This window comes from Telmatherina bonti (assembly GCF_933228915.1).
Source record: "Telmatherina bonti genome assembly, chromosome: 9".
Taxonomy (NCBI): domain Eukaryota; kingdom Metazoa; phylum Chordata; class Actinopteri; order Atheriniformes; family Telmatherinidae; genus Telmatherina; species Telmatherina bonti.
The window spans coordinates 23,346,260-23,374,187 of NC_136627.1; the positions used below are offsets into that span (position 1 = coordinate 23,346,260).

The following is a 27,928-nucleotide window of genomic DNA, read 5'->3' on the forward strand; positions in this document are numbered from 1 at the left end:
AACAAATGTTAAAGCCTTGATTACATGTGGTTTGATGTTAATGTTTACATTCACTGCCTGACTATTACACAATTCTCAATGGATGAGATGCTCAGTGTTACTGGCATTTGATACAAAGCACAAGTTTTGTTTGAGGCTGCAAAAGTAAAAGGCTCCACTGTGAAAAATGTCTTGTATTTCCATACAAGACTATTGTGTTAGTCACTATATGCATCAGTATGTTATAAGCTGAAAACACCTCCAGCAATATCGCTAGATTTTTGTGGGAAGTGAAGGCTTATCCTTTAAATGACATGCTCTGATTTCACTTTCACTTGTTTGAAACCCCAGCGTCTTTCTCCATGGGCTGGGCAGCATTCATGTGCATCAGCCCTAATGTCAAAGAGGAGGGTGCCATGAAGGAAGACACTGGCACACAAGACACACCATACACTGAGGTTGGTGTTTGCCTCTTACCTGAACAAAATCATAAACCTGAAATAAATTTAGAAAGTAAGAGTTTCTGAGGCTGATTCTTTTCCCTACGCTTTGTTCTTGTTATATTGTGTAGGACACCCTGGTGGAGCAGCTGGAGCTGTGTGTGGACTATCTGTGGAAATCTGAGAGATATGAACTTATCGCAGACATCAACAAACCTGTGATTGCTGTCTTTGAGAAGAGAAGAGATTTTAAGGTAACGTATGCCCTTCTACTCTCTTGTATGAGTATCTATTCAGACATGTTTGTTACAAGCTGACCTTACCATACTTTGCTTTGCACTTCCAACAGAGGCTGTCCGAGCTCTACTATGACATCCATCGCTCCTATCTGAAGGTGACGGAGGTGGTGAACTCAGAAAAGCGCCTCTTCGGTCGATACTACCGTGTAGCTTTCTATGGACAGGTGAGCCAGAGTCTTTGAACTAGAACTCATTTTGACACCTGCACACACCTGTAAAATCCATCTACTTATTTATTAATGAAAATTCCAAAACAAATCAGATATATTCTCACATACATTTTTTCACCTCGTAGAAATGTTGAAGTTGAACCTGTCTACAGTCAGTTGCTGGTTTTATGGAATTCCACTTAACTTTTCAGTAATTATAAAAAAAAAAAAAAAGTATACTAGCTGACTTTGCCTTGGTTTTTCATTGAATCTTTAACATTTTGCGGTTTGAGCTGAAGAACCAGGATGTTTGTTTGAAGACAGAATATTTCTTTGCAGACATTTCCGAATTCTGAAGTTAAAAGTTGGGTCTAAAAACTGACTGAGTTAGTCTGCTTAATTTGTCTGTCTACTCTCTTCTTCATTTTTATTATATTCTAAATCAAGATTGTGGTAAGTTCTGAATGCTCTTGATTTTTCTTATCCTCAGCGCTAACACCTTTTACCTCGCTTTTCCTTTTACCACTAATAACATGTGCTGCTCTTACCCTTTGGTGGGTTTGTGTGAAGCTTGCGGTGGTCCATTTTACTTCCCATGTTGCTCAGTAATAAAGTTGTTTCCTCCTTAAGCATTGAGAAAAGATGATGTTTGGACAGCCATATTGGACATTTACTTGTGCTGCTTTGACAACAACCTCTCATCTAAAACTTAACACTGACACCCTGTTGGTGCTGAGTGACGCTCTCTAACAAAACACCAAAATGTATCATATTAGTCTATCAGACATGAAGTGACTCAAGAGACGAGTACATGGCAACATAAAATCTGAATGATTATTGTGCTTAGCACTCATCTGATTAGTGTGTGTGTGTGTGTGTGTGTGTGTGTGTGTGTGTGTGTGTGTGTGTGTGTGTGTGTGTGTGTGTTACGGCAGGGCTTCTTTGAGGAAGAGGAGAGCAAAGAGTTCATCTACAAGGAGCCAAAGCTGACGGGTCTGTCAGAAATCTCTCAGAGATTACTCAAACTATACTCAGACAAGTTTGGAGCTGACAATGTCAAGATGATCCAGGACTCCAATAAGGTAATCGACTCAAATGTCTGTTTATATTACAGTTCTTCCTGAACTCAACACAAAAATTCACAGCGACGTCTTTGATATTCTCTGAATGCAGGTGAATCCTAAAGACCTGGATCCCAAGTTTGCCTACATTCAGGTGACATACGTGGTGCCGTACTTTGATGAAAAAGAACAACAGGATAAAAGGACAGATTTTGAGAGGCATCACAACATCAACCGCTTTGTGTTTGAGACACCGTTCACCCTGTCAGGAAAAAAGCATGGAGATGTGGAGGAGCAATGCAAACGACGCACCATACTGACCAGTAAGTTTTATTACATCTTTCTGAATGAATTCTATTTTTTCGTGAATTTTTTCTACTTATTTTCATGTCAGTATGATTTGATGTCTGTTATAGTGCATTTTACATACAGTAAGATGCCACTCAACCAAACATTTACAGGGACTTAACTGGGACTGAGGAGCTTCCCAAAGCACAATATACCTTTAAAGGGTATTTTTGCTGGTTGCATTCTCACTGCAGATTGGAAGCTGAAGTAACATAATTGATAAAGGAGTTAAAATGACTCATTCATGTATGAGCTTGATAAATCTATAGCTTTACTGTTGGTCCATCCCTTTGTGTTATATTTAACATTTTGCTGATGTTGACTGCTAATTGTTTTTTGTATTGGTGGGTTTCAGTGTTTCAGTCATGGATTAAATCAATCAGACTGAAAAGTTACACATCGTTGACAAATTTCTTACTATAAAGTGGGGATTAAACAGAATTAATAACAGAAGATTTCTGAATTGATCTTCTGCTTCAAGGGTTGGCTTTGATAGGAGCAAACCTGGTTTTCTGGTGCAAACTTCCTCTAACTTCATCTGTAGGAGGAAAATTTATCTGAATGCAACAGACTGGTAGAGAACTGTACCATATAGTGTACATTTGATCCAAAAACAAAGTCTTCCTTTTTCTCTTTTTTAGCAAGTTCCAGCTTCCCGTATCTGAAAAAGCGCATCGAGGTGGTGGAGCAGCAGAGCACAGAAATGAATCCAATCGAAGTGGCGATTGATGAGATGTCTCGTAAAGTGTCTGAGCTCAACCAGCTCTGCAACATGGAGGAGGTGGACATGATCCGGCTGCAGCTGAAACTGCAGGGCAGTGTTAGTGTCAAGGTGGGGATTCCTCTGAAATACAGATGCACATATTTGAACGTGGTTGCTTTGACTTATACAACCTGATAATCCACCTCTAGGTGAATGCAGGGCCTATGGCCTATGCGAGGGCCTTTTTGGAGGAGAAGAATGCGAAGAAGTATCCAGATAACCAGGTCAAACTTCTTAAGGAGATCTTCAGGTAGGTCTTTCTTGCAATGTTCAGTGCAAATGTTGTGGATTTTAAATAGATTTTAACTAGTAGGTATATATTTTGCAGCTAGATTTAAACAAGATTGTTAAAACTCAAATCTTGTTTTCCCTCTGCAGGCAGTTTGCAGAAGCCTGTGGTCAAGCGTTGGATGTAAATGAACGCCTCATCAAGGAAGATCAACTGGAATACCAGGAGGAGATGAGAGCTCACTACCGGGACATGCTTACTGAGCTGTCTGGCATCATGAATGAACAGGTCTCACTATGCAATAACCAATAAGTATTAGGACTGTTTTACCACTGAGTGGCTTTTCTTTTTCATTCACAAGTTTAACTGCATGGCTAAGCATAATCATTTTCCAATGCATACGAGGCATTTTACATTTTCATGGGCTTCATGAGTTTCTGTTACAACTACATAGCTTTTTCTACCTCCTTTCCAACCTTTTCTCTCATTGCAGCTTGAAAAATGTGTTTTTGCCTTCAGTACCGCCTCTATGTCTAACAGCTCTCTGTCTACTCTTTCTAAGACTGGTATGTCATGTCGCCAAGTTCCTTTACAAAAGACATCTTGTCACCTTACCTTCGTGCTTTCTGCATGTTAATTTTTCCAAATATCTCTGACTGCCAGGGGAGTCAAAGTGCCTGTTTTGATACTTCTTTCTTTCTTTTGCATTATTCTATTCCAACACCAGCTTATTAATTCTTGCTCTTGTGCAGATTCCTCACACAAGACAACCGGGAACGGAACGGCACAGCACCTACTGAATGGCCAATAGACACACCAGAATTTTTTTTTTGTGCCAAATGGAGCCACAAAGTGGCTTATTTATTTGTTTCTGATTGTGGATTCCCCCCCCACCGCAGGGAGTGGTGGGTTAGTGGAACTGTGACTGATGGCCTCCTGTAAAGAAAACCAGGGAAGAAGTGTGTAGATTGTGGTTGTGGTAGTCTGTAGTCCCAACACGGTCTCACGACAGAACATGTTGTAGCTCTGTTTGTCCAAAGCACCAAAATGGGGCAGTTTCTACAGTCATTTCAAATAAACTGTCACTATGTATTGCGGTGTGATTACATTTATCAACATGTCATCGTGTTGTAACATGAATGTATGCTTCAGACAGTTAACTGTCTTCAGTATGGATGAGAATGAGTTTGGGATTAGGTTAGTCTGCCCCAATCCCATCCAAGGAACCAATGGATCGGCAACCAAAAACACAAAGTTTTCCAAAATTGTTTCACTTTTGTACTTTACTGGGGTTAAAAACACATAGTTAGGTCTTGAAAGATGTATGTGATCTGGACCCACATATTTTATTTTTTGTTCTTTGGATTGTACTTTAATCACACATGTCTGCACAAAAAGAACCTGCAGATATTTTGCACTCTCAGAATGTAACAGTTAGGTATAACTATGTTCTGTGGACAAATGTGCCTATTAGATTTTGTCATGAGACCGGGTTGGTAGTCCAGTCGTTGAACTTTGTCTACAATAGAGGCCAGACTACTGGACTGTTAAGTACTGTTAGTTTTGCTCTTAGAGACTCAATCCATGTGTGGTGTAGTTTCTTTTGCCCCCCCCCGTTAATTTATCACTTTACATACTCACAGACACACTCTCCAAAAAATTTTGTTCACACACACATAAACACAAGCAAACAACATGAGCCCTCTTTCCACAACCATTTCCCTTTAGAAAACAGTGACCTTAATTGAGCTTGAGGTGCATTCAGCTGTACATGTAATGTATAGCTTCCTGGTGTATTTTTTTTCTCCCAGTTTTTGCATTTTACTGTGGAATATCCATGTACTCCAAACTGTGTAAAGATGTCTTACAAGACAAATGAGTTGAAAATGAAAACTATATCAATACAGGTCCTCAAAATCAGAAGAGTTGAACGCACCTCCAGTTCTTGCTTGAATGTAGAACAACTCCATGTTGCTACTTTGTATCCTTGCTAACATACTGGAAATATCACTTTGCCAATTTTCAAACAAAAAATATGTTTTATAACATTTTTATAATTGAAATTGTATTGTTATGGTTATTATTTCCTGTACTGTTTTCAATTGTAAATAAGAATTGTTAATATTTAAAAATGTTTGGAATGTTGGGTTGTTTTTTTTTTTTGGGTTTTTTTTTTTTTTTTTATAAAATATACAATATATAAATATTTGTTTAGCTGAAATAAAGGGAAAAAAACACAAGTTTTATGTATAACATTTAAATAAAAATTTGTTAATGTCCAAAAATCCTTCCTGTGCTTGACTTTTATGATGGTTATGTTGCAATAATTACACATCTTTTATTTTTTGCTGCAAATTGCACCACAGCGATGACAGATTTAAATTTGAATTAAAATTAAACTCAGGCTGAAACAAAAATATAAACAAGGAAATCCATGCAGAAATCATTGCATGTCTGCTGCAAACATACTCTGGCTGTTGCTTTCTCACAAGATGTTGACACTGAATAACCTGTGTGGCTTGTAATGAAGACCATTTAGCATCAATAACTTCTTAGAGTTTTACAATTTAAAAAAAAAAAAACCAACAGTCTGCACTAAGTGGAATAATTCATGTGCTAGGTAGTCTAAAGGTCCAGCAGGGCATTGGTATACTACAGTCTTTCTCAGTTCAGGGGATCCCTGTGAAAGTTAGTTATAACATGTAATGTATATCCGCAAATCAGTAAGGTTCCTATAATGATGCCACCACGAGCAGAAAAAAGTAGATAATCAAATCAATGCACCTTGCAAAGTTCAAAGTGTCAACTCAACATCCAAGCTCTTCCTGCAGTTAAAGTTTGAAACAGGACAAGTTTGTTTGTCTTTTTAAAAATTATTTTTATCTGTCCTGATTTGCATTGCAGTTTATAGATTGGTCACATGGTAATCCTGTCACTCTGATACTCATATCACTGATATTGTTATAATTTCAGATCAGAAATGGATTTTTAAAGGATATTACATTTTTTTCCAATGCTTTGCTAAAGAAAAAGTGGTGTTTAGGAAAAGTTGTTTAAAAACAGCTGGATAATGACAGCAGTACCAGGACAAGAAGAATTCTTCTGCCCCTACCAAGGATCACACTTTGTCTTTATTAAATACATGCTTCTTACACATGGAGCACTAAATCAAGATTAGGTTTGTTGTCAAAAAGTGACAGTTTAAAGGAAGGGGAGGGGGGGTGTTAGACAACAGAAACCTATTCAAGTTTTTTTTATTTATTAAAACTTTTTTTCTTTTTTTTTAGCTCCTTGTTATCAAACATTTCAGGTTGAGCTTGCAGTGAAAGTTAAATGGTATTAAAATTCCAAATGTTCTTTGACAAACAAAGGTTTCTATGGGATCTGGTGTCAGTTTTATTTTCCTCCCTTAATTGTTGGGTATGATTACTGACCATGCAGAAAGAGACTGCAGCAGAGTGGTTGTTTACTTATTGATGCTAAGCCTGGGGTTGGGACACTGCACATAAAAAGAGGTTAAGAGGCTCTGAATGTGCACCTGGGGGCAACAGACCGTTGTGCTCCTGAACCTCTAAAACTGTTTCAAACTCTACCTGACAAGACAGCTGACACATACATGTCTGTCTCTCTACTCGTGCTCTCTTGCACACATGAGGAGAAGCAGATAGAGTCACACTCACCTGCTACAAAAACCTCTTCTTTACAAACTATTGTCCTTGCAGCCAATCAGTATTTCCCTTCTATATTTCATCACTCTCACCTCTTGACTGCTCTACTTTATTTTGTGAACCAGGAACGGAGGGCTGATAGGGTTTCTTTCCTTTATTGGCTGGCTCATGTGTGTCTGTCTCCCTCCCTGTGGCCTAGACTCTGGCAGGGTCAGGTTGCTATCAGTCAGTCATAGATGACAAAACCTGGTCATACTGTGGATGCAGTGTCTCAAACTCAACTGAAGTTATGTCTTAATTATTATCATTAGGTACTACATCAGTTAATGGTTGACAGTCCTTTGAGTTTACAGTAGAATTTCAAAGCACCAGCCACCTCACATTATATTGAAGTATTATCATTTAGGCTAAAACATGTAGTCTCTTTTTAGTGAATTTGGAGGCCGCCACGTGATCTGTACTGCAACACCTGACCACTTAGTCTGACAATGAAAGGTCTTAAGTGTAATTATCTCTAATTATTCTCTTTATGTGCTCTCCACCTGCATTTGATGTTTATTCCTGTGATTCCATTTTTCAATCTTTTAAACATTGTTTCATTTCAGTATGTTTTGGCACTGGAAAACCCCTTGTCCCTTACTTTTATTGCCTTTTTTTTATTTCAACATACACCTTTTAGTCTATTTGATTAGAATAAATCAGAGGTCTACCTATATGCAAGATTATAGAATTTGGGCTAATTCCACACAAGATATTAATAAGAAGTATGGTGTCAAAAAGATTTCCCTTACACCCCATCTTACCCACTATCTGTTCAGTTGAAATTGCAACATCAAAGAATCAGAAAGACAGTCCAACTATTTCAGCTGTACTTCAGACTTAGTAGGTCTTCAACTTAAAAGAAAACTCTTGCACACAGCACATTTCATTTCCGACCCCTGCTTAGCTTTCCTGAAACAGGATGCCTGGGTTGATGAATAAAACATCTGCTGTGTGCTGGCTGATCACCGGAGCCCTTTCAGCTGTATAAGTGGTGAAAGGCGACATAATCTCCCCACAACAAGGACTCAACTGAGATTGAGAGGCAGCGAGAAACTAGAAAGGCGCGCAGCAGGAAGACAGCACAGCTCTGGAGGAGCATGATAAACCCACAGCAGCACGGTGAGTTTCTAATGCACGAGCCCCCTCCGGTCTTTGGGAAGCCGTGGTACTGGCAGCGCAGCAGCAGCACCATGGAGAGCACCCGCAGCCTGGCGCACGTCATTATGGAGATGCGCGATGAAATCAAGAAGCTGGAGGCGGAGAACCGAGAGCTGCGAGGAGGCTATGGCCAAACCAACCCGGTGTCTTCTACAGGAAAGGAGCAGGTGGAAATAGTGGAAAATCCCTACGTGAATTTGAGACGAAATGCATCTGCTCCTGTTTTGGAGGGACAATACAAAGGTAAGAGGATATGTCACTTAACAGTTTGGTCCACACATAAAATTATAACTGAAAGATGCCAATGATGAGTTTCACCTTTCAAGATAACAAATCACAGTTAACTAAAACTGGTTGAATGACTCTTTGGAATGATAATTTCTCACATGGAAAAATAATTAGAAAGTTCCATAAGATATTAGACTGACTGACCGTGCACACAATGAATTGTGTAAATATTTTATTTATAGCTAAAATTTCCTTCTGAGAGATGACCCAACAATTCTCATCCCATGGTCTTCATGTTATTTTACAGAAAACACAGTTATGACTGTCCGGAGGTACTCCACCAGTTCCAACCTCTCTGAGGTGACAGTAACACAGGGAAGGATTGACAGGGGCAGGCGTAGTAATTCTGGATGGGGAAGACTCCAGGAAGAAATCCAGCATGGAAATGATGTGTTTAGTAACTCGTCTAAAGGAGAAGTGGAGAAAGTCACTAACCGACACTCTCTGCAGGAATACGTCCACAAAAATGGGTACAGAGATGCACTTTAAATTCCAAATAATCTGCAGTAAATCATTATAAAAAGGTTTTTTTGTTTTTTTTTTAGTAAATTTAATAGAGCTGATGCATTAAATATGATCCTTTGTGGTTAGTTAATATTTTTTTCTTTTCTTTTCAAATGTTTGAGCTACAGCAGAATCACTCTTTATTTCTTCTTTTAGGGCCAAGGTAAAAACTGTTACCTTTCTTCTGCCTGTTGAGGACATTTACACCAGCCGGCCTGCTCTGACCAAGCACCAAGAGGAGCCTAAAATCAGTGACCAAGCTTCCATAACTGAGACTGATTCTTGAGAAAACTTTTGAAGACTTTGGAAATGGCACTGGAGTGTAAAACAAACTGAAACTGTGCAGCCAGAGCCAAGTAAGACTCTTTATCTAGGTCATTTTAGATTGGACTCTTAATGAGTGAGCCAGCAAACCGATTTTTATCACACCTGTTCACAGAAAACAGAGGGCTTTGGTTACCGGTTACTTTTCATTTGGCCATGTCAATCCAGGGCTGGTCAAGAGTGATGAGAAATGTGGCCCTGTGCAGAGAGGATCAGATGTCTGGACTCCTCTCCCAACCTGAGCTGTCATTGCAGGGTGACACACACACACCTGCAGGTGACAGCCCTTTTGCGAACAGATGTCCCTGACTCAGCCCTCGTGAGATACATCACGTTCATGATTTATTCATCATTGTTTCTTTGAACAATGAAGTATGTGGTTGACAAGCCACGTGAAGATTTGACCTGCATTCCTGAAAAGTATTTTTTTACATGAAATAATACACTGTAGCCTCCATTTTCATGTAACTTAAAAAATTTAGAAGAAGTCAGTGTTTGTCATGTTTAAATGAAATCGAGCTTTCTTCAGCAGTAGGTTGAACTTGAGTAACAGAAGTTATACAGTGTTATGGATTATTTTGAACACATTAAAGAAGTATTTTTTTAAACAAACTGTTTTGTTGCAGCAAATTATAGCATTTAGCTTGTTATAGCCATTTTTTTTAATGACAAAGGATATAGTTTTGTGTGGGAATCAAATAAGTGACCAAAAATGAAAACCTAATATCTAAAAAAAATATTTTGATCAGACTTAAATTAAATTATTGACATGAACAAAAAATACAGCTGGTGAAAATGTGTTTTTATGTACTAGAGGTAAATGCATTGTTTAATCTCACAGGATTCTTAACACTCCTAATAAATTAGGCAAACTTTGATTTGAGCTTGGTCATTCTCTCCAAACTTTTGTTTAAAAAGCTTATTCAAAGTACCACATGTAAAAACCCTGTCTGATATTTTTCCCTGAGGAAAACCTTTATCTGTTTGCACTCTGCAAACACCACATAACCTCAAGGACCCTTCTGGCCCTTGCAACCCCATAAATCTCCAGCAATGTCATGTGAGAAGTTTGTTCAAAATCTAGCTTAAAAATTAAACCAAGCCCTGGATCAAAGCATCATCAATGGGCAAGTAGAGTTTGCTTTGTTTGTTGTAATTGCTAAATTAGATCAAAGATTAAACAATGAGTTTAAAAAAAAATAGAAAAGAATATGAAGTATTTTTGTCTCACTTTAAAGCATATTTAAAGCAGTCTTTCTACAAGGAAGTTTTGTCTCACTAATATTCCAAAAGTTCACAGAAACATGGGTTGGGTCCAATCCACGTCAAATTAACGTTAAACAGACAAATATATTTCTTTTCGCCCAGTGTTCCCGGTAATTATTTTGCTGTAGTATGAAATCCCAGTCGGCCAGTTTGTCTTCATTTGCTATTACGTTCACGCTCTTTTGAATATTATCGCAGAAGAAGTGTCCTAATGGGCCCGAAGATGTCCATAGATGGCTTAAGTTCTGGTACTTTGTCAGAATGAGCTGCACTGACTTTTAAAACTATTTACTTCTTTGCTGAAGAGAAGCCAATTTCTTTGTCTCTAAAAGATTTCCATCTAAATTTGTGAGATTATCTCCATCTTCATTTTATAACTGAAAACAGTCCTTTTTTTAAAAGTACATCTTACTTTTGTACAAACTAAGTTTGTTCACTGCTTAAATCTCAGTGGCACTGTGGTGTATCTGGATGTATCTAACATTTTGATGAGAAGTGTATAAAGAAAATACAATAAGAACACAAACTGAGAACTTGGCTGACAGGAAACAGTAGGTGCATATGATTTTACAATGTGATAAGTGTAATACACTCAGTTGCCAATTCATTTTGGGTAAAATTGGTGTATTTATAAACATTAATCTGTTTGGGTGCTCGTACAGTAAAAAACGGAATCACTGTAGTGATTAGACCTTTTGTGCTGCATCCTCTATTAATCTATGTAAGAATACCAAATGATTTGGTTTCTTACAAAAAAAAAGCCTTCTCCTTACAGAACAAGATGCCAAGGAAAATGGTTAAGGAAACGTCAATTAAAATCGATTCTATTTCATAGAATATGGGATCTACAATAGCAGCTACACTTTAATGGCCACTGCTGGTAAAAAAAACAAAAACAAAACAAAAACAAACAACGAGCCCCCCCCCCCCCCCCCCCTAAAAAAAAATAAACAAAACACAAAAAACAAACAAACAAACAAAAAACATTGTGAAAGCTGTTCCATCACTGCTTCTTGGTAATTTTGAATATTAAACTCTCATTTGAAGGCTTTTCCATCTTTCAGATAACCTGGATTCATCAGATGCTCACACACGAAATTACACTATCAAATATCACTGATCGATTGACAATCAGTTTTTCTTTGAGAAGCAGAAACAACTTAAATGTGGTTCACCGTGTGGTCGATTTTTCAGTAAAGACAAATGATCATGGATCATGATCTTAGGACGCTGCTGAACACTGGTGTTAATGTCAATGTAACATTTACAATTGAGGAGCTGGTTTAAAGCTGAAGAAATGATCAGAGGTAGTAGGTAAACAGCACCAAGAAAATAAACTAAATATGCTATTCTTGTTCTGGTAAGCTTCATGTCCTCAATGAGGCCTGCAGAGCCTTCATGTCCCTCAGCAGCTTCAGATTCATCTTGCTTCTCTCTCCTGGTTGAGTGTTCATGGCCCCAGTAGAGTGCCCTCTGGTGGAAACTCCTTCACTTCTGCAGCTCTGCCTAGAGTTAGCTTTCTTTCTAATCTTCTTTATCTTGAAAAGGAAAAAGGAAATGTTAAAACATGGGAAAAAAAGAGACAATCTCAGATGTAAAATACCAATTTTGTAAAATAATACCTGTGATTTGTGTTTGTAGAGTTTACTGATCTGCTCCCCTTTTCTCTCCATTTTCAGGAGCAACCTCTCCTGTTCCTGCTGAAGCTCTTTTCTTTCCTCCTCAGACACGCTGTCCTCAACCTGCCTCAACAGTTCATCATGCTCCCTCCAAAACACACAAAGAGGAAAGCTTAACACTGTTAATAAACCTGACTCCAAATTGATTTCACATGCAAATGTACTCACAGACTCATGAGTTGCAGCTCCTCCTGTAGGCCTTGTAGGAGCTCTGACAGCTCCTCTTCACCAGCAGATGATGAAGAGGAGTAACTGTCTAAATGCTTCTGGCTGACTGTTTCAGAACGGTTAGTGCTGCGAGAAAGGACGCGGCTGTTGCAGAGATGAGGCTGGTGTCTTTTCAAGGAAGACAAAACCGCCTGGACGTTGGCTCTGACTGAATGGCTACAGCTAACTGACTGAAATTGAGGTAAAAGAGGAGAGTTAAGGAGAGGAAGAGAGCCAGATTGAGGAAGGTACATCATTAAACCATTTATATCCTATGCTGCAAGTGAAAATACATAACTACCGTTCCAGCAACAAAAGGTACGTCTCTGAGGCTCAGTCTGTAGTGTGGCTCTGTGAAGGAAATCTGCTGTGGTGAAGACTTCTGGAAAGAAAAAAAAAACCAACAACCACTGGGTCCAGTGTGTTGAAAAGGGATCATCCAGCATGTTATCCATTCATAGTTCAAAGGTCAGACTCCATGATCCACAGTGATGGTATAGGTGCGGAGAACATGGTATGGACAACATATTGCACCTCAAAGTATTACTTTTGAGCAATATACGCTTTAGGTATAAAATTTAGACAGGCTAGAATAACAAATTGATTTACACTATGACAGTGGCTAGTTTTCATAAAATTTAAGTTTTCCTTTTAAAATAAGGTTGTAAAAATGTGGGTGATTTTTGACAACCACTGTCAGAAAATTAAAGTTATATTCATCCAATATTATCATTTAAATGTATATGCTTGTCCTGACATATAGGTCATCTTATGATCATAGTACAGAGTAGAGAAGTATTTAAGTGTTGCAAGCTTAAAAAAAAAACCCAAAACAAAACAAAAAAAAAACTCACTATTAGGAGACTCAGATACTGCTCAGTCTGCAGTATTATGAGACTTTTTACCTTTGAATTGACTTTCTTCTCTTTAGACTGCGTGATGGGCAGACAAGGAGACACTGATCGCAGCAGGATCCTATTGGCCTCCAGACCTGTTTGTAGCTGAAGGTTGTTATAAAAACGAAGAAGAACAACAGGCAACTCTTTTCATACACCAGAAATATCTCAGACAGCAAATAGTGAGCAAACAGTGGAAAATGACAGAACAGATAAAAACATAGTTTAAGTTTTGCTACCTGGTTGGTTTTATCCTGTATTAGCTTTCTCTGGTGCTCCTCTTCTTGCAGTTTCTTCTCCAACTCACGAATCTTCATCTAACAGATCCATCAACACTGTCATCATTACTGTGCTGATAAAATAAATCATTTAAACATTAAATTCATCTGTCGCTGTATTCATGGAAATGCACTTTTGGTGACACACACTATGCCTGAATGATCTGGGGAAAAAAGACCCAACTGTGACTTTTCTGACCAATATTGAGACTGATCTCGTTTGCAATTTAGTCTTTATGTTCTAGCTTCTGTTCAGTGTTCATGCAGAAACAGATTTTCCACATGAGATGGGAGGATTATCACATGGCATCAAAATATAAATTGCTTTATATTCCAACAAAGACAAAACGTTGAGCTGTGAGCAGCTTCACTAACCAACTATGCAACCTGCTGTCAAAGAACTGAAGTTTCCTCCAGAACAGGTTTATTCTTTTAAAAAAAAATAAAGATGTTCTAGCACAGGAGTGTCCAGCTCCGGCCCTCGAGGGCCACAATGCTGCAGGTTTTCAATGTATCCCTGCTTCAACACACCTGACTCAAATGAATCACTCCCTGTCCAAAACTTTATTGCCGGTTGGATCTGATTATTGTGAGCTGATTGATGTAAAGAACTAAAAAGTTGACACACCTCATTGCTCTCTCCATGATTCTGTATTGTACACAGCGAGTTTCCCCTGATACTACACACACGGATACGTGAACGAGGTGCGTGCACTCCAACCAGAATGCATATCGGACAATATAAACCTGCATCCACCTCTGTTATGCTGAGAACTTGCCGTTCATTGAGGAGATGCAGCGGAGCAATCCGAATCCATCATTGCAGGAATTTATGCAATGATGGATTCAGTATTCTCTGTAGGTTTTACTGAGAACTGTCAAACTAAATGACCAAGTAGGTTATTATCAATGTTCCCTGCGACCCTGAACTAGATTAAGCGGTTAGGACAATGAATGAATGAGGTTATTATTAATGTCAAATGTTTCATGAGATCTTAACTTTAAGAATATTTTAGAACAACTCCTACCAGTGAAACCATCTTTATTCACTTAATCCATATATTTCAAAAGTTGGACTGTTTTCTATCCTTGGTGATTTTTGTCTCAGCGTTTCAGTCATTTGTGGAAAATTAAGTCTGTGAGAGCGCAGATAAAAAGAAGCTTGTGTATGAAACACAACTCAGATCCGAGGTAAACATAACTTGAGCTCAGGTAGAGCAGAATCACCAGCAGATGCATATTTGAATATGAAAAAAAGGACCCAATACAGGATATATGTCTGAACAAGTGGATCTATAAAACTGCGGATGCTGCTGGTTTGAAACAAAGATCAGACGCCATCTGACATGTAGATTTGTTGTGCTCTTTGCTATTTTTTTATTTAATTGTTTATTTAATTAATTAATTTATTTGCTAATCTTCATGATTCAAATGATTAATTTCCCAGCTCTTGATCACACTAAAAATATTTCTGAGATTATAGATCCGGCTTTTGGTTTTTTGGCTTTTTGTGCAAATAATGCATTCTAGTTGTCCTCAAAACTCTGAATTTTCACCCGAAATGGCAAAGTGATCTTGTTTTTCTGAACGTGGAAAATTCAAAAGACCCCGAGTTACTGAAATTAAAGATGACCGCACCCGGTACGACTTGTAATCCATTGTTTTCTTTTTTTCAAAGTTTTTTACAATATATTTTGTGTTGGTAAAGTTTGTAACGTTAACAGCAGTGAGTTGTTGTCGTCCATAATTATGTTGTTGCAGCAGGCTTGCTCTTGAGGAATTACGTCAATATCTGTGATATAATATTCATTATCACCAATATTGGCTGGTGTCGTGTCTCAATGAGATCTAAAGTCACAAAATAATTATTTTCATCCTTTCAACTTATGACCCCTCAGATTTGTCTATAACATCTGTGACATCTTGAGCCTTTATTACTGCCAACATCATGAACACCATTTAGGTCTATGACTATACAAGCTTCTTTAAGACATAAACAGTTATGTACCTCAGCGTTTCTCTGTGTGTGGGTCAGTCTGAGGTAGTCCTGCTCAAGTCGCTCCAGCTTTTCCAACTGGGCCAGCTCAGGCATCGAGTCAGACTGCTTATCAGTTGCTTTGTCTTTCTCCATGAATGTCTAAATGTAAAGTAAACAACAGAAACAGTTCTGCAAATGTACTCATACAAACATATTTCAGAGTTTTTGTAGCTATCTGAGCAAATACTCCAAACGAATATTAGATCTATGACATTAAGTTGACCTGTTGACTGAGTAGGCTGGTCCTCTCTGTCCTAGCATTACGCAACATCCTCCTCATCTGGTCCAGCTGACACTCCAGCTTCACACAACGAGACTCTGCGGCAGCAAGGTTTGTGATCAATGCTAAAAAAAACAAAACAAAATGAAGGTACGGCATTAGAAACAAATAAGAGGTTTGTGTTACAGTATAATTGACTGATTATTTTACCTTGGTTGCAGCTGGACTGGCCACTCTTCTTTCTCTCTGTATCTCGCTGATCATTTAAGACTTCTTGTGTATGTCTTTGACTTTGCCGAAGTGTATAAGATGCATTTTTTCCTAGAGATCGCAAACTGAGCTCAGCTTGTCCTTTCTCCAACTCCAACTTCCTTATTTTCTCCTGGAGGTTCCTCAAGGCAGATAGAATTGCTGCAAGTAAACACATGAATGGTTTGTTTGTCATATAGCAGTTATAAATATGAAGTCATTTTGTATTTTTAGGCTTGAATTAAGAATTAAGATAAGAGATCAAAGTGGATGATGTGCAGGAATGATTGGTGGAGATGAGACATTCAAGAAGTGCAGTATCATGTTGCACATGTAACCATGGAGCCCTGACACACCACAATAATTGGATGGAAACTTCACAAGTGGGAGACAGAATAAGCAATGTATAAATTCATACACTGATTAAACTTACCTGCACTGCTGGTTTCTGGAAAAGCTTTGCTAGGTGATGATGAGGGATATGAGTATTGAATACGTGTTTGAGGAGTATGATGCACAAGTGTGTTGATGAATGGACGGTGACCGGGATAGTCTTTGTAAGATGACTGGGACAAGCTGTCAGACACTAATCCGCTGACTGGTGGAGGTGGTCGCGTTTCCTGCAGAGAATGATCACTGTGTATTAAAGCAGCATCAACAAACTATTAATGTTGCAGATTAATCCAGATATTCACAGCTTTAGCTTTACAAGACATTTAGCTTCAGTGGAGTCGAGGGAAGCAATAATGACTCATTTTGATCAAATGTAATAAAAACAGCGAGTAAATTTAAACAAAACCTTAAGTTAATGGTCGGACTTTGTCTGTTTGTTCGACTCAGTTCCAGTTTGCTTTAGAGTCTGCAACATCGGCTGGTCGGAGCTGTAGCTACTGCTGCTATGTTGCAGTTTAGTGCCTAGCCTCATTTTCTCCAACTGAATTAGATAAAATCTACTCCTACCTTGTCCCGTGCAGAATCGGATACTTTTGAGAGAGTCTCCATTGAAAAGCTGCCAATCCACTTTTGTCTTGCTTGCGCTGCAACGAGAAACCTATAGCTTATACTTTAACTAATGTTTAAAATAGACCAAATAACAGACTGATCGCATGCTAGCTAAGAGCCGCTTCTAGTGCAATATGCCAGTACAAATGTGTCATGGGTTGTGTCAAGAAAGCATCATTTAGCAAGTAACTCGAACATTTTTTTGTCAAGTAGGTATGATACTTAGCCCAGCCTAGCCCGCTGGACACAACGCCCATAGAAATTAAAGTTGTGTTCGAGGGAAAGCTATGCCGGTGCTCGTACAAGTTTAAAACAAGCGAACACCGGTAGTTTAGCAGAAATGTAGTCCTCCGTAGCAACAACTTGGCAATGAGGAACCGTGAAGCCAAACAATAGAACTACAATAACACTGAGCCACCAGTGAGGGGGCGGGCCCATGCTTTGCAAGAGTTGCCGGGATTTTTCAGGGTAAGTTCGGTTGTTGTGGGATTTCAAGTGAGGTGGGTGATGTGACCTGTTTTCATCTATGTCGTATGTTTGTGCGTTCTTTACTAACTATTAATTATTATTACGTAGCTATATTAGTGGTATTCTGTACTAAGCGACTGCACAAACACAAGCTCGGTTCGTATTGCCACTGTAGCGTTGTAATTTAGTGTGATTGAATGCTAACTTTCCATTCAGTTACACGTTACTGTTAGCTGTAGCTGCCCAATAACTAATATGGGTTTAGTTAGCTTGACACAACAATCAGTATAATGTCGTTATGTGTATTTACCTTTAACTAAAACTTTAAATACAGTTATCATTCTGGAGCCGTGACTAAAGTTTATGTTATGATAATGTAATATTTAGTTTGTTCAGTGTTGATTGGCGTAAAGTTACGTGATTACTGCATGCCTAAATTATCTTTATAAAACACAAGTCACTCAGAAAATAAATTAAAATTAAACACACACAAAATATGTCAAATAAAAGTTTAAAATGAAAAAAGATCTAAAAACACTGTGATATAACATCCGCATGTATCTGCGGAGCCTCGATGCTGCACAGTTTTCATTAGTCACAGCAGAAAGAGGCTTCCCATCCTACTCAGAGGATGAACTGGTACCACGAATTAGCGGCTGAAGCTAAATGCATTCAAGTCTTCTGGCATTTAAAATCTTGGCTTTTGTTGCCAGCATTAATGAGAAACTTGCATTCTGTATTTGTGTTATTTCCTGGAACAAGAACATAAAAAATAGAAACATTTTAAGAAACATCTGTTACCTTTTAAAATATTAATGTTAAAAAAGCTGTTTAATTGTTAGAGTTATGTTTCACTTTATTCAGTGCACATCAAATAAGGACAAAACTATTAAAAACAACACAGTCAAAAGTTATTATAGGTTGTGTATATCTGTGTGAAAATCTAAAGCACCACCCCACTCCCCATTAAACAAACAAAAAAACAATGTAAAAGTCCGTGCGTTTACACGGGAGTTTTAATTCCTCTTTTATTCCAAATAAAAGTTCATTCCGCTTCAAACTGATCAAAAACAACCATGTAAACACTTAATTCCTAATGCAAAATTCTGTTCGGAATTAAACTTAAAGTGGCTGGTTTTTCCCACATTTTATTTCCGATCTATTTAATTCCTCTGTCATGTAAACCTTAATTCCGCTCTAAGTTAATTCCGGTCGTTCTGCGCATGCTGTCCCGGTGACGCGCGTTGTTTTGTTTCCCGTGTTCGGTGGTCTGTCTTTTTTCTCCTTCTCAGTTGCTGCAAAAAGTGAAGTAGTATGCTCGCGTTGAGCTGGTATTTCAAATTTATAATAAAATTAGTGGCAAAACTGGTACTTATTTTGTAGTTTTTACAAGTTACAACTGAAGAGACGAGAAGCAGGGAGCCAACTTTGTGTATTTCCGGCCTACGTCATACTTCACGTGCACCCTTTGTCCAATCAGAACACTTTCCAACTGTTTCATCCTCCGTTCGGAATTTTTATATTCATGTAAACTCGTAGGAGAATACATTAATTCCGAATTTAAAAAAAACATCATCTAACCGTAACCAGTGTTTAAGGAAGCTACTGGTTGCTTTGTCGCACAAGTATATCTGTAACCTGTCTAAGATTTAGGCTGATATGTGTTTTTGTTGCAGGGGGAGCCATTTGCTGTGATTGTTTTAAACAGTTCCTTCAGTTTCTCACTCTGTCATGTCCTCAGAAAACCCCTTGTGAGTTTCTTTTCATTTTACTCTTTTGGTATTTCACATTGAGTAATGCTCATTTAATGCATGATACTCTGTACTACTATATTGAGGTTAATGAAAGGTGTAAACTGTTTTCCTTTCCATTGTGGGTCATTTGCGTAGGGATGATGAGGATACCTTCAAGATCCTCATTGCTACAGATATTCATCTTGGTTACCTTGAGAAGGATGCCATCCGTGGCAACGACTCCTACAACACGCTGAATGAAATCCTAAAATGTGCAAAGACAAATCAGGTACATTCAAGTTGGTTAAGGTGTATGAGAGTCATATGCATTATTCAGTCCTAATATCATCATGTTGTCTATACACAAGTGTTAAACAAACATAATCACTTTTCATTTTGCTACATTGTGTCCTTATAGGTAGATTTCATCCTTTTGGGGGGAGATTTGTTTCATGAAAACAAACCATCCCGTCGATGCCTTCACAGCTCCATCACTATGCTTAGGAAATATTGCATGGGAGACTCACCTGTAACCTTCAATATCCTCAGTGACCAGACTGTTAACTTTAACACAACACAGTAAGTTTCCTTTATATCCTTGCCACTGATGCTTTATTTGTGGTTAATAAAGTGTTACATATGAGCCGATGTGTTGTAGGTTTCCCTGGGTGAATTATCAGGATGAAAACCTCAACATCTCCATTCCCGTGTTCAGCATTCATGGCAACCATGATGACCCTACTGGGGTAAGACTCAGCATTCACAGACTTTTACCACCTAGTTGCAATTTTCTGTTATTTTGGTTCTGTCTTAATGGTTACTTTATTTTCTCCAAGGCTGAAGGTTTGTGCGCTTTAGATCTGCTAAGTGCTTCTGGTCTTGTCAATCACTTTGGCCACTCCCACTCAGTCGAAAGGATAGAGATTAGTCCTGTCCTCATGCAGAAAGGCAGAACCAAACTGGCTCTGTACGGTCTTGGTAAGTTTATGTTCTGTGTTTAATGGCAGACTGGTGGAGTCCATCCCTGGGTTTGCTTTAATCTGACCTCTAAATTTTGAATGAATGTGTGTGAAGGGTCCATCCCAGATGAGCGCTTGTACAGAATGTTTGTCAACAACCAGGTTAGCATGCTTCGTCCCAAAGAAGATCAAGACGAATGGTTTAACCTTTTCACGATCCACCAGAACAGGTGTGTGCATTAAAACTCTAATTCATTATAAGATACGATGTGTTTCATATTCCTTTTATAGATTTTAAAGTATTTGTGATACACATGTAATCCACGACTGTCATATGCATACTGTGTGACTCTGAATTTTATTAGCTGACTTGATACGCTTTGTTAACAATTTGAAGTGATTTTTCTATTTATACCAATAAAACTTAACAGCATTGTTTTCCAAACATGGCAGGAATTAAAGCCTTCACATTGTGGGAAAAAGTAGTCTAAAAATGTCTTTTCTAGGCAAACCAAAATAAGTAAAAGCTTTATTTTGATATATTTTGGAAGGTAACACGTCTTTTATTTCTAAAAGGTCACAATTACTGATAATGTTGCTCAGTGATTTGCAGATGTTTGAACATAATGAAAAAATATATAATATGTTTTATGTCCTTCCACATATTTTGGTAAACAGAATATTTGTGAGTTATTAGCTTGTAAACGCACTCAGCCTTTAGTCTGATGTTTGGTCAATTCTCGTCAAAATTTGATAAACAGATCATAGAAAATATGTTTTATACATCTTATTCTAAATGTACACTACCAGTTAAAACTTTGCTTGAACTTACCCATTGGATTTAATGGAAAAGCGTGTCCAAACCTTTTAATGGTATTGTATGTCAAGATGTTCTCTAGAAATTTGTAATGTCTATGAAAGCCCATGTGCATGAAATTGTCTTTCAGGTTTCAGTGAGGTGTCAAAAGCCAAGGATTCTGACATGATTCAAGAATGTTGAAAGTCAGACTGCATTTATAAGAGAGAATGAAAGAAACCTAATGCACAGCTGTTGGATGTTTCTAGAATAACACAGAAAATTTAGTAGAAAAACTTTGGAGAGTTAAAAGGTTTTATTGAACTGGATTATCAGGGCAACCAATGGGAAAAGACCGTTTTTTTTCAAGTGAATTGGCTTCCTAACAGAACGCTGCATATGCATGTAGTTGCTTGCAACTACGTGAATCTGAAGCAAAATTACAACTGATGGCTTACTGGCAGTCTTTACAGTTTAGAGCTGAATTCTACATTTGTTTTATCTAATCTTTAATGTCTGTATATTCTCCTTAGGAGTAAACACGGTCCCACAAACTATATTCCAGAGCAGTTCCTGGATGACTTTATTGACCTGGTGGTGTGGGGCCATGAACATGAGTGTTTAATAGCACCAACCAGAAATGAACAACAGCTCTTCTATGTGACGCAGCCAGGAAGTTCTGTCGCCACTTCCCTGTCACCCGGAGAAGCCACCAAAAAGTACAAATACAAACAAATAAACACAAAACATGGTAGTCTCCACATTATGATTGCCGCTGTTTTCTGTAATCAGGCACATTGGGCTGCTTAGAGTAAAAGGTCGTAAGATGAACCTGCAGAAGATCCCCTTGAAGACTGTACGTCAGTTCTTTATTCAGGATGTGGTGCTGGCGGATTATGAAGACCTTTTCACACCTGATACGCCACAGGTCATGAAAAAAGTGGAAGACTTGTGCTATGCAAAGGTAAGATTTTCAGCAGTTATACAAGATTACTTTTAATTTCAGTAGTTATTTCTCAAGATCATCTTATTTTTTTTCCTTCTTGTCATTCTGTAGGTCACAGAGATGTTAGATGAAGCTGAAAGGGAAAGACTTGGGAGTTCACTCACTCCAGAAAAACCTTTAATTCGGTTGAGGGTGAGATGGATGTACATTAAAAGCCTGCACACAATTTCTGGATGACACATGCATGAAATGTATTGTCTTCATTTCCTTTACCAGGTGGACTACAGTGGAGGTTTTGAGGTGTTCAACACCTCCCGCTTTAGTCAGAAATTTGTGGATCGTGTGGCCAATCCGAAAGACATTATTCACTTTCTCAGACGGCGTGAGCAAAAGGAAGACATCAAAGGTCTGACAAAGGCTGAATGCTGCTCTATGGACCTGTTTATCAGTGAACAAAACAATCCAGTTGTATCATGAATTCTTAAAGATAAAAATAAAAAGTAGAATAGCATTAAATAGCAGTTAATTTTCCTGCATTTCATGAAGACTTTGGGTCAACTTGCCAGCTAATATTTTCTCTGTGATGTTTACTTTTTAGATGATGCAAATGTTGATTATAGCAAACTGTTAAAAGTGACTGCTGTTGAGGGGCTAAGAGTGGAGGACCTTGTCAAACAGTACTTTGAGGCAGCTGAGGAGGTTCGTTAAACAAAAACACACGGTGAGAGCAATCGTGGGATGTTATTTTTATACTCTGTTTCTGCTGTGTGTGTTTGTTGTCACAGAAGGTACAGCTATCCCTGCTGACTGAGAAGGGAATGGGAAAAGCCATTCAGGAGTTTGTCGATAAAGATGAGAAGGATGCTATTGAGGAGCTTATCACCTTCCAGTTAGAGAAAGCACAACGCCATCTTCAGGCCAGAGGGGTATCCACTGAAGAGGATATAGATAAAGAGGCAAGATGATGCAGTGAATGCTGTAAGTTAAATAAAAGTTTATGTTGTATAGCAATTATAACACTGCGTGTTTATGCATTTTTCAGGTTCGGCATTTCAGAGACTCCAAAAAGAACACAACAGAAGAAGAGGATGACATAAAAGAAGTAAGCGGTAAATCACATACACATATTACAGCTGTTTCGACCCAGTTTAATATCTCAGTCCATTTCAGGCTATGAACAGAGCTAAAGCTCACCAGCGGGAGCGTGGAGATGAAACTGTGGATCCAGACATTTCAGATGAGGTTACAGATGTTACCATGGACTCTGATGAGGGCTCCGCTCCTGCTCCGACACGAGGCAGAGGGCGAGGGGCCAGAGGACGGGGTAGCAGAGGCAGGGGTAGAGGTAAGAGTACAACATTCGTGTTTGCACTTTACTGAGAAAAAGACTGAGATGTTGGTATTTGGTCATAGGGATGCTTCCAAAGTACCCGTTGACCTCGGTTTCTTGAGCTTTTATTTAAAACATGCAACAATGAACTGTACAGACAGAAACCTCGGCATGCATATCGACAGATTCCTCAGACTTGATGCTCAAATAAAGTCAATCGTCAAGCTTTGCTTGGTCCAAATGCTGCGAATTGACTTTTTACAAACTCAAAAATGAGAGAACATTACTCTGGTCTTGGCTTCACTTCACTGGCTCGATTTTTTTCTTTGTTCAAGTGCCTCCAGTCTCATCCCCGACCTCAGCCCTCACAGTGTCACAGACCTCCTTCAACCTTACACCCCTTTGCTTTCCCTCAGTCAGCAGACCTTTCACTTTTAACCGTCCCCACAATCAAGAAGAGACCAAACATTCTCTGTAGCTGCACCTTGATTATGGAACCAACTACTAATACACTTTAAATGGCCTTGTTATTTGCTATGTGTGTTTTAAGCTTCTTTTAAAGCACAGTTCAGTTCACTATTTTCTTCTTATTACAAATTTGATTTGTTTTTAATATATTGTTTTTTCATTCTTATGTTATTCTACTATTCTATTCTTGACGTTATTCTTATGAAGAAAATGGAGTTAAAAGTGCATTCAAAAGTGTAGCTGTTGAGGATAGACATGACCACAACTACAGTGAGTTCAAATAACTGGAATTGGGCAAAAACATTTACAATAATAAAAAAAACTCAGTCGCTAATTTTTTTTATTTATTCACCCTTTATTTACATCGTTGCGATCCAGTGGAGATCTAGTGTCTCATTTAGAAGTGAGGCCTGTTTCAGAAAAAACTCTGCAATGTAAAGTTCCCACTCTTTGGGCCTATTTGTAATTTTTCATCTTCCTGTGCATTGTACTTTGTCCTTTCACACATGACATCGATACACATCTTTTTCAGCTTGAAAAGCATACGTAAAAAGACCTTTTGTTTTCCTGGCTCATGCACAGTTTGTGTGTTGACAGTGAGTGATATTTAGTTCTCAGTTGTATGAGATAACACAGGGAGGTCCCAGTGGTCACATAAATTTCTGTTAAGCTCACACAAATGTATCTGTCTTATGTAATGATTATATACGTTTTAAAAAGTGAGATAAAGTCCAGAACAACTTAATGATGATGTTTCTTCTTACATGCATTGGAATTCATTTATTAAAACTATAATAATATGATAGCAACGCCAATACAATAACAGAGGCTTCAATATTAGTGTGCTGTTCATCATTAATCCTTGTTCCGCTGGTCTTCATGTATTTATTCAGGTGCAGCTGCTTCTGAGCCAAAACCAGCTGGTCGTGGTCGTTCCCAGAAATCTTCAGCAGCAACCCAAAGCAGAAGCATTATGCAGGGTAGGAGAATGTTCATTTAGCTGAAAATCACATATAGTGCAAAAAAAAAAAGCATTCACCTTAGCTCCTCTTAAAATGTTTTCTGTTTTCCAGCATTTCAGGCTCCATCTCGGAGCTCTCGGACTGTAGCAGCCATGTCTTTTGCAGTTGATGAGGTAAGTCAGATAATATACTAGAACGTATATTCTAACAAGGGCATTGCTGTGATTAGCAGCTTTAACAAATAAGCCTGATCTCCACCAAAATTTTTTGAATTTCCCTTTTTAATGTTCCAACTCTCCAGCAAGTGATTAAATTGAACTTGGTAATGATTTAGCATCGTTCTCTTTAAAAACAGAAAAGCAGCAACACTTTGGTTTGTTACTTGACACAGACGTTAGCTTCTAACCTTTTATCTACTTTTTCAGGTGACCATTGAAGACTCAGATGAAGATACACCATTTATGAAAGCAGCAAAGCACCCTGCAAGGTCTGTTCTTTTTAGTCTGCTGTGTGAAGAGAAAATTGAAAAAAGATACAGGAAGTAACTTTTGCCCCAATCATTCCTGAAGCTATGTTTTTTAAACTGCCTTTTAAAATGTCTTCTAAAAATATGATTTTTTTTTTTTTCCCAGACCATCGTCATCCTCTCTTCCCAAATACAGCTCTCAGAGCCAGAGCCAGTCATCTCGTGGGGTCGCCTTTGATGACAGTGATGATGATGAGGTAAAAAGAGCCAATAGTATGATGTGTTTTGTTTTCCTGTGTTATGAAATGTAGCTTATCAAGAAAGAAAAAAAATGACTTGATTAATTCCCAGAAGCAAATGATAAATTGACTGATGAGTATTATCTTGACTGAAAGGAATGAACCTGTTAAATATAATCATGTAATCATTCCAGTGTTTAAAGTAATCTAAACATGATTAAAAAATTTAAGCATTTATGTTGGTAAGAAATGCATGAAATATTTAGATATTCAGGGAAAATTAGGACTTCAGGACAAAAATGCTTCTTACAGAAAGTTATGGATATTCGGCTTGTTGAATGATGTCAGAATGAACTTCAAATGCACTATAACCTTTACAAGTGAACTTTATTGAGCTTTTTTCAAAGTTTCAAATCCAGTTGTAAAAAAAAAAAAAAAAACCCAAAGAAGAGTTTGAAACATGAATCGAGCACTAAATGTTCAGATTCATTTCTAGCTTGTATCTAAACAGTCTTATTCATCCTCACATTTAGGAATCATCAGACAAAATTAACACAAAACACACGTCAAGTTAGTGTCATGTTGACATTTTTATGTTGCATACCCACCACTGTTGGTTTTTGTTTCCATAAATTGTCTGAAATTCAATAAATACCGTCACATTATTCCACTCAAATTTCTTACATTCATGAATATCAGCGCAGCATGAACTTTTTGCATTTTATGTATATTCCATCCAAAAGTTGAATATCCCTAGCTTTTATGTGAGTGGTGTACCTCCACCTGTAAAATAACATGTTCTTCAAAAATTTAGTCTTTAGTCTTATCATTCCAGTTTTCCCTGACCAACCTTTAATCTCTTTTTTTTCATGCAGGATAACCCATTCAAAGGTCCAGGCCGTTCAAGACGATAACCAGAAGTACTTTTATAATGTGTCCTAAATAATGCAGTTCAAGTTTAAACAAAAGCATTCAAAAGGTCTTGTCCATTCAGTTTTCTAAATGGTTATTTTCAATAATTATCTTAAACAGCCAAGTTAAAAGTGTCATGAAGAGGGAGTGGGAACGCATGTTGCCTTGAGCTTTCACAAACATACTTGCTTGCCAGCAACAAAAAGCCAGCTCGTCGAGATTCTCTGCTTTTTTTCTAAATTAACCGCTGTTCAGTTTTATGTGCTCCTTCTAGATTTAATAAACGTCTTTCATATGTCATTGACTTTGTTTCAGTTTTTGGTTGAAACTCCAAACAAATTTAAAAAATAGCAAAAGAAAAAAGTAATATGAAGTGCTTTGCAAGTGTTAAAAAGTGGGTTTTTTTCTTGCCCTTTTAAGTCGTGAGGATCTCATGCTGTAACTGTATAGTTATTTGATTATTTGTGAAATGTGAGATAATTCTTGTTTGCATTATTTTCTGTTCACAATTTATATGTTTTACGTAAAGCTTTTACTCTATTGTTACTTTTAGGTCAGAGGGTGTGCCCACAACCCCCAAGAAGAAGGTGGGTGAATGGAAAAGGGAAAGATCCGATGACCGCATAGTCATTTCCAAAGAATATCACATTGTTTAACAAAACTATTGTTCCTCTCCCTAAGGGAACAATGTTTTTAAAAATTATATTTACAAAATGGTGAAGAAGTCACCATGACACTCATACATCATTAAAACCTTATGACATGTAACGTGCATGCAACAATTAATTACAACTAAAATATACAGCATAAGAAAGTTTTTTTTAGTTGTTTATCAAGTGAATTCATACTCATTTAACTGAATTTTTTTAGAGTAAGAGCGGTAAATGTGTGCATGCAGATGCATTCTGGTTCAGGCAGAATGTTATTCGCAAAGTTTGCAAAGTTATTGCAGTTAATTGCTAAATATTTCTGTCTTTTGGATAAATTAATACATAGCCTTTGAACAAAGAAAGCAAAAATTCAGTGACCAGCACTTGCAATGTGATCATAGTATGACTGTTCCGAAATCACTCAAATATTACACAGCAATTACATGTCAGGCAATATGAACATGCAACAGTTGATAGTGTTTTTGTATTCAGTGCATTTGATGTGTAACTTGATTCTGTCCAGAGCCAACTGAAGTTAACTCGCTTTCCACTTAAAGTGCCCATGTGAATATTTTGGTGTTAAGAAATAAAATAACTTTCATGCTGTAGAAAGGTGCTGTTACCCTTAGATACCAGAAGACACCAGATATAGAACATCAGCACCATCAGTGCATGGAACTCTTAAAGTGGGTGTCACTTACATAAACTTAGTGATCTGAATCAGACATTTCACAACTCTTCTGGTGACACATTGTCAGTTCTTTCCATTGCAGTTTAGTATGTAACCCCTACCTAATGCTGGGACCCACACAGAGCTCACAGTCAAGTACATTATATCTACCAGACTGGCAAAATCCTCAAGTTTTTTTGCCCATGTCAGTACCACAGATAGAATATTCTGTCTTAACTTGA

At 37.9% G+C, this 27,928-nt stretch overlaps 4 protein-coding genes across 7 annotated transcripts in view; 3 read left to right on the plus strand and 1 right to left on the minus strand.

The window, feature by feature from the left end:
• The window catches only part of dock10 (dedicator of cytokinesis 10), a 43,107-nt gene extending 37,697 nt beyond the window's left edge, over window positions 1-5,410 (plus strand). For all 3 annotated transcript variants that reach the window (XM_079246360.1, XM_079246358.1, XM_079246359.1), the window contains 9 exons: window positions 331-437; window positions 551-673; window positions 769-882; window positions 1,803-1,949; window positions 2,041-2,251; window positions 2,918-3,108; window positions 3,189-3,289; window positions 3,418-3,556; window positions 4,021-5,410. In XM_079246360.1, coding sequence (XP_079102486.1) covers window positions 331-437; window positions 551-673; window positions 769-882; window positions 1,803-1,949; window positions 2,041-2,251; window positions 2,918-3,108; window positions 3,189-3,289; window positions 3,418-3,556; window positions 4,021-4,068 — 1,181 coding nt within the window. In that variant the 3' untranslated portion in view covers window positions 4,069-5,410. The remainder of the gene's footprint in view (window positions 1-330; window positions 438-550; window positions 674-768; window positions 883-1,802; window positions 1,950-2,040; window positions 2,252-2,917; window positions 3,109-3,188; window positions 3,290-3,417; window positions 3,557-4,020) is intronic.
• Window positions 5,411-8,075: 2,665 nt separating this feature from the next.
• LOC306760163 (uncharacterized protein) lies at window positions 8,076-9,214 on the plus strand (the record flags this gene model as incomplete). Its single annotated transcript, XM_079245955.1, has 3 exons — window positions 8,076-8,379; window positions 8,672-8,894; window positions 9,085-9,214. The coding sequence occupies 3 exons, from the start codon at window positions 8,076-8,078 to the stop codon at window positions 9,212-9,214; spliced, it is 657 nt and encodes a 218-aa protein (XP_079102081.1).
• A 2,378-nt stretch (window positions 9,215-11,592) lies between these two features.
• cep57 (centrosomal protein 57) lies at window positions 11,593-17,184 on the minus strand. Its single transcript, XM_079245850.1, has 11 exons — window positions 17,046-17,184; window positions 16,519-16,705; window positions 16,047-16,247; window positions 15,840-15,961; window positions 15,587-15,715; window positions 13,540-13,617; window positions 13,310-13,405; window positions 12,706-12,786; window positions 12,366-12,595; window positions 12,141-12,285; window positions 11,593-12,056 (listed from the first exon to the last, which is right to left on the minus strand). Exons 1-11 carry the CDS (start codon window positions 17,085-17,087, stop codon window positions 11,886-11,888), a joined length of 1,482 nt encoding a protein of 493 aa, XP_079101976.1. The 5' UTR covers window positions 17,088-17,184; the 3' UTR covers window positions 11,593-11,885.
• A 2,046-nt stretch (window positions 17,185-19,230) lies between these two features.
• Window positions 19,231-26,628, plus strand: mre11a (MRE11 homolog A, double strand break repair nuclease). 2 transcript variants are annotated; one of them, XM_079246479.1, is made up of 19 exons: window positions 19,231-19,306; window positions 19,445-19,577; window positions 19,707-19,867; window positions 19,947-20,034; window positions 20,125-20,266; window positions 20,363-20,477; window positions 21,577-21,762; window positions 21,836-22,007; window positions 22,101-22,181; window positions 22,266-22,395; window positions 22,588-22,688; window positions 22,775-22,945; window positions 23,032-23,091; window positions 23,160-23,334; window positions 24,681-24,767; window positions 24,861-24,922; window positions 25,175-25,236; window positions 25,382-25,472; window positions 26,330-26,628. In XM_079246479.1, exons 1-19 carry the CDS (start codon window positions 19,287-19,289, stop codon window positions 26,366-26,368), a joined length of 2,076 nt encoding a protein of 691 aa, XP_079102605.1. In that variant the 5' UTR covers window positions 19,231-19,286; the 3' UTR covers window positions 26,369-26,628. The 2 variants fall into 2 exon arrangements, with proteins under 2 accessions (XP_079102605.1, XP_079102606.1); XM_079246480.1 differs by having other exon boundaries at window positions 21,854-22,007.
• The last annotated feature ends 1,300 nt before the right edge of the window (window positions 26,629-27,928 follow it).

Coding starts and splice junctions, on each gene's coding strand:
- mre11a (XM_079246479.1), top strand. CDS start 19,287: ATGTCCTCAGAAAACCCCTT. Junction 19,307..19,444: donor ATGTCCTCAGAAAACCCCTT/GTGAGTTTCTTT, acceptor TCATTTGCGTAG/GGATGATGAGGATACCTTCA. Junction 19,578..19,706: donor AATGTGCAAAGACAAATCAG/GTACATTCAAGT, acceptor GTGTCCTTATAG/GTAGATTTCATCCTTTTGGG.
- cep57 (XM_079245850.1), bottom strand. CDS start 17,087: ATGGAGACTCTCTCAAAAGTATCCGATTCTGCACGGGACAAG. Junction 16,706..17,045: donor CCGATTCTGCACGGGACAAG/GTAGGAGTAGAT, acceptor CATTCTCTGCAG/GAAACGCGACCACCTCCACC. Junction 16,248..16,518: donor TCCAGAAACCAGCAGTGCAG/GTAAGTTTAATC, acceptor GTTTACTTGCAG/CAATTCTATCTGCCTTGAGG.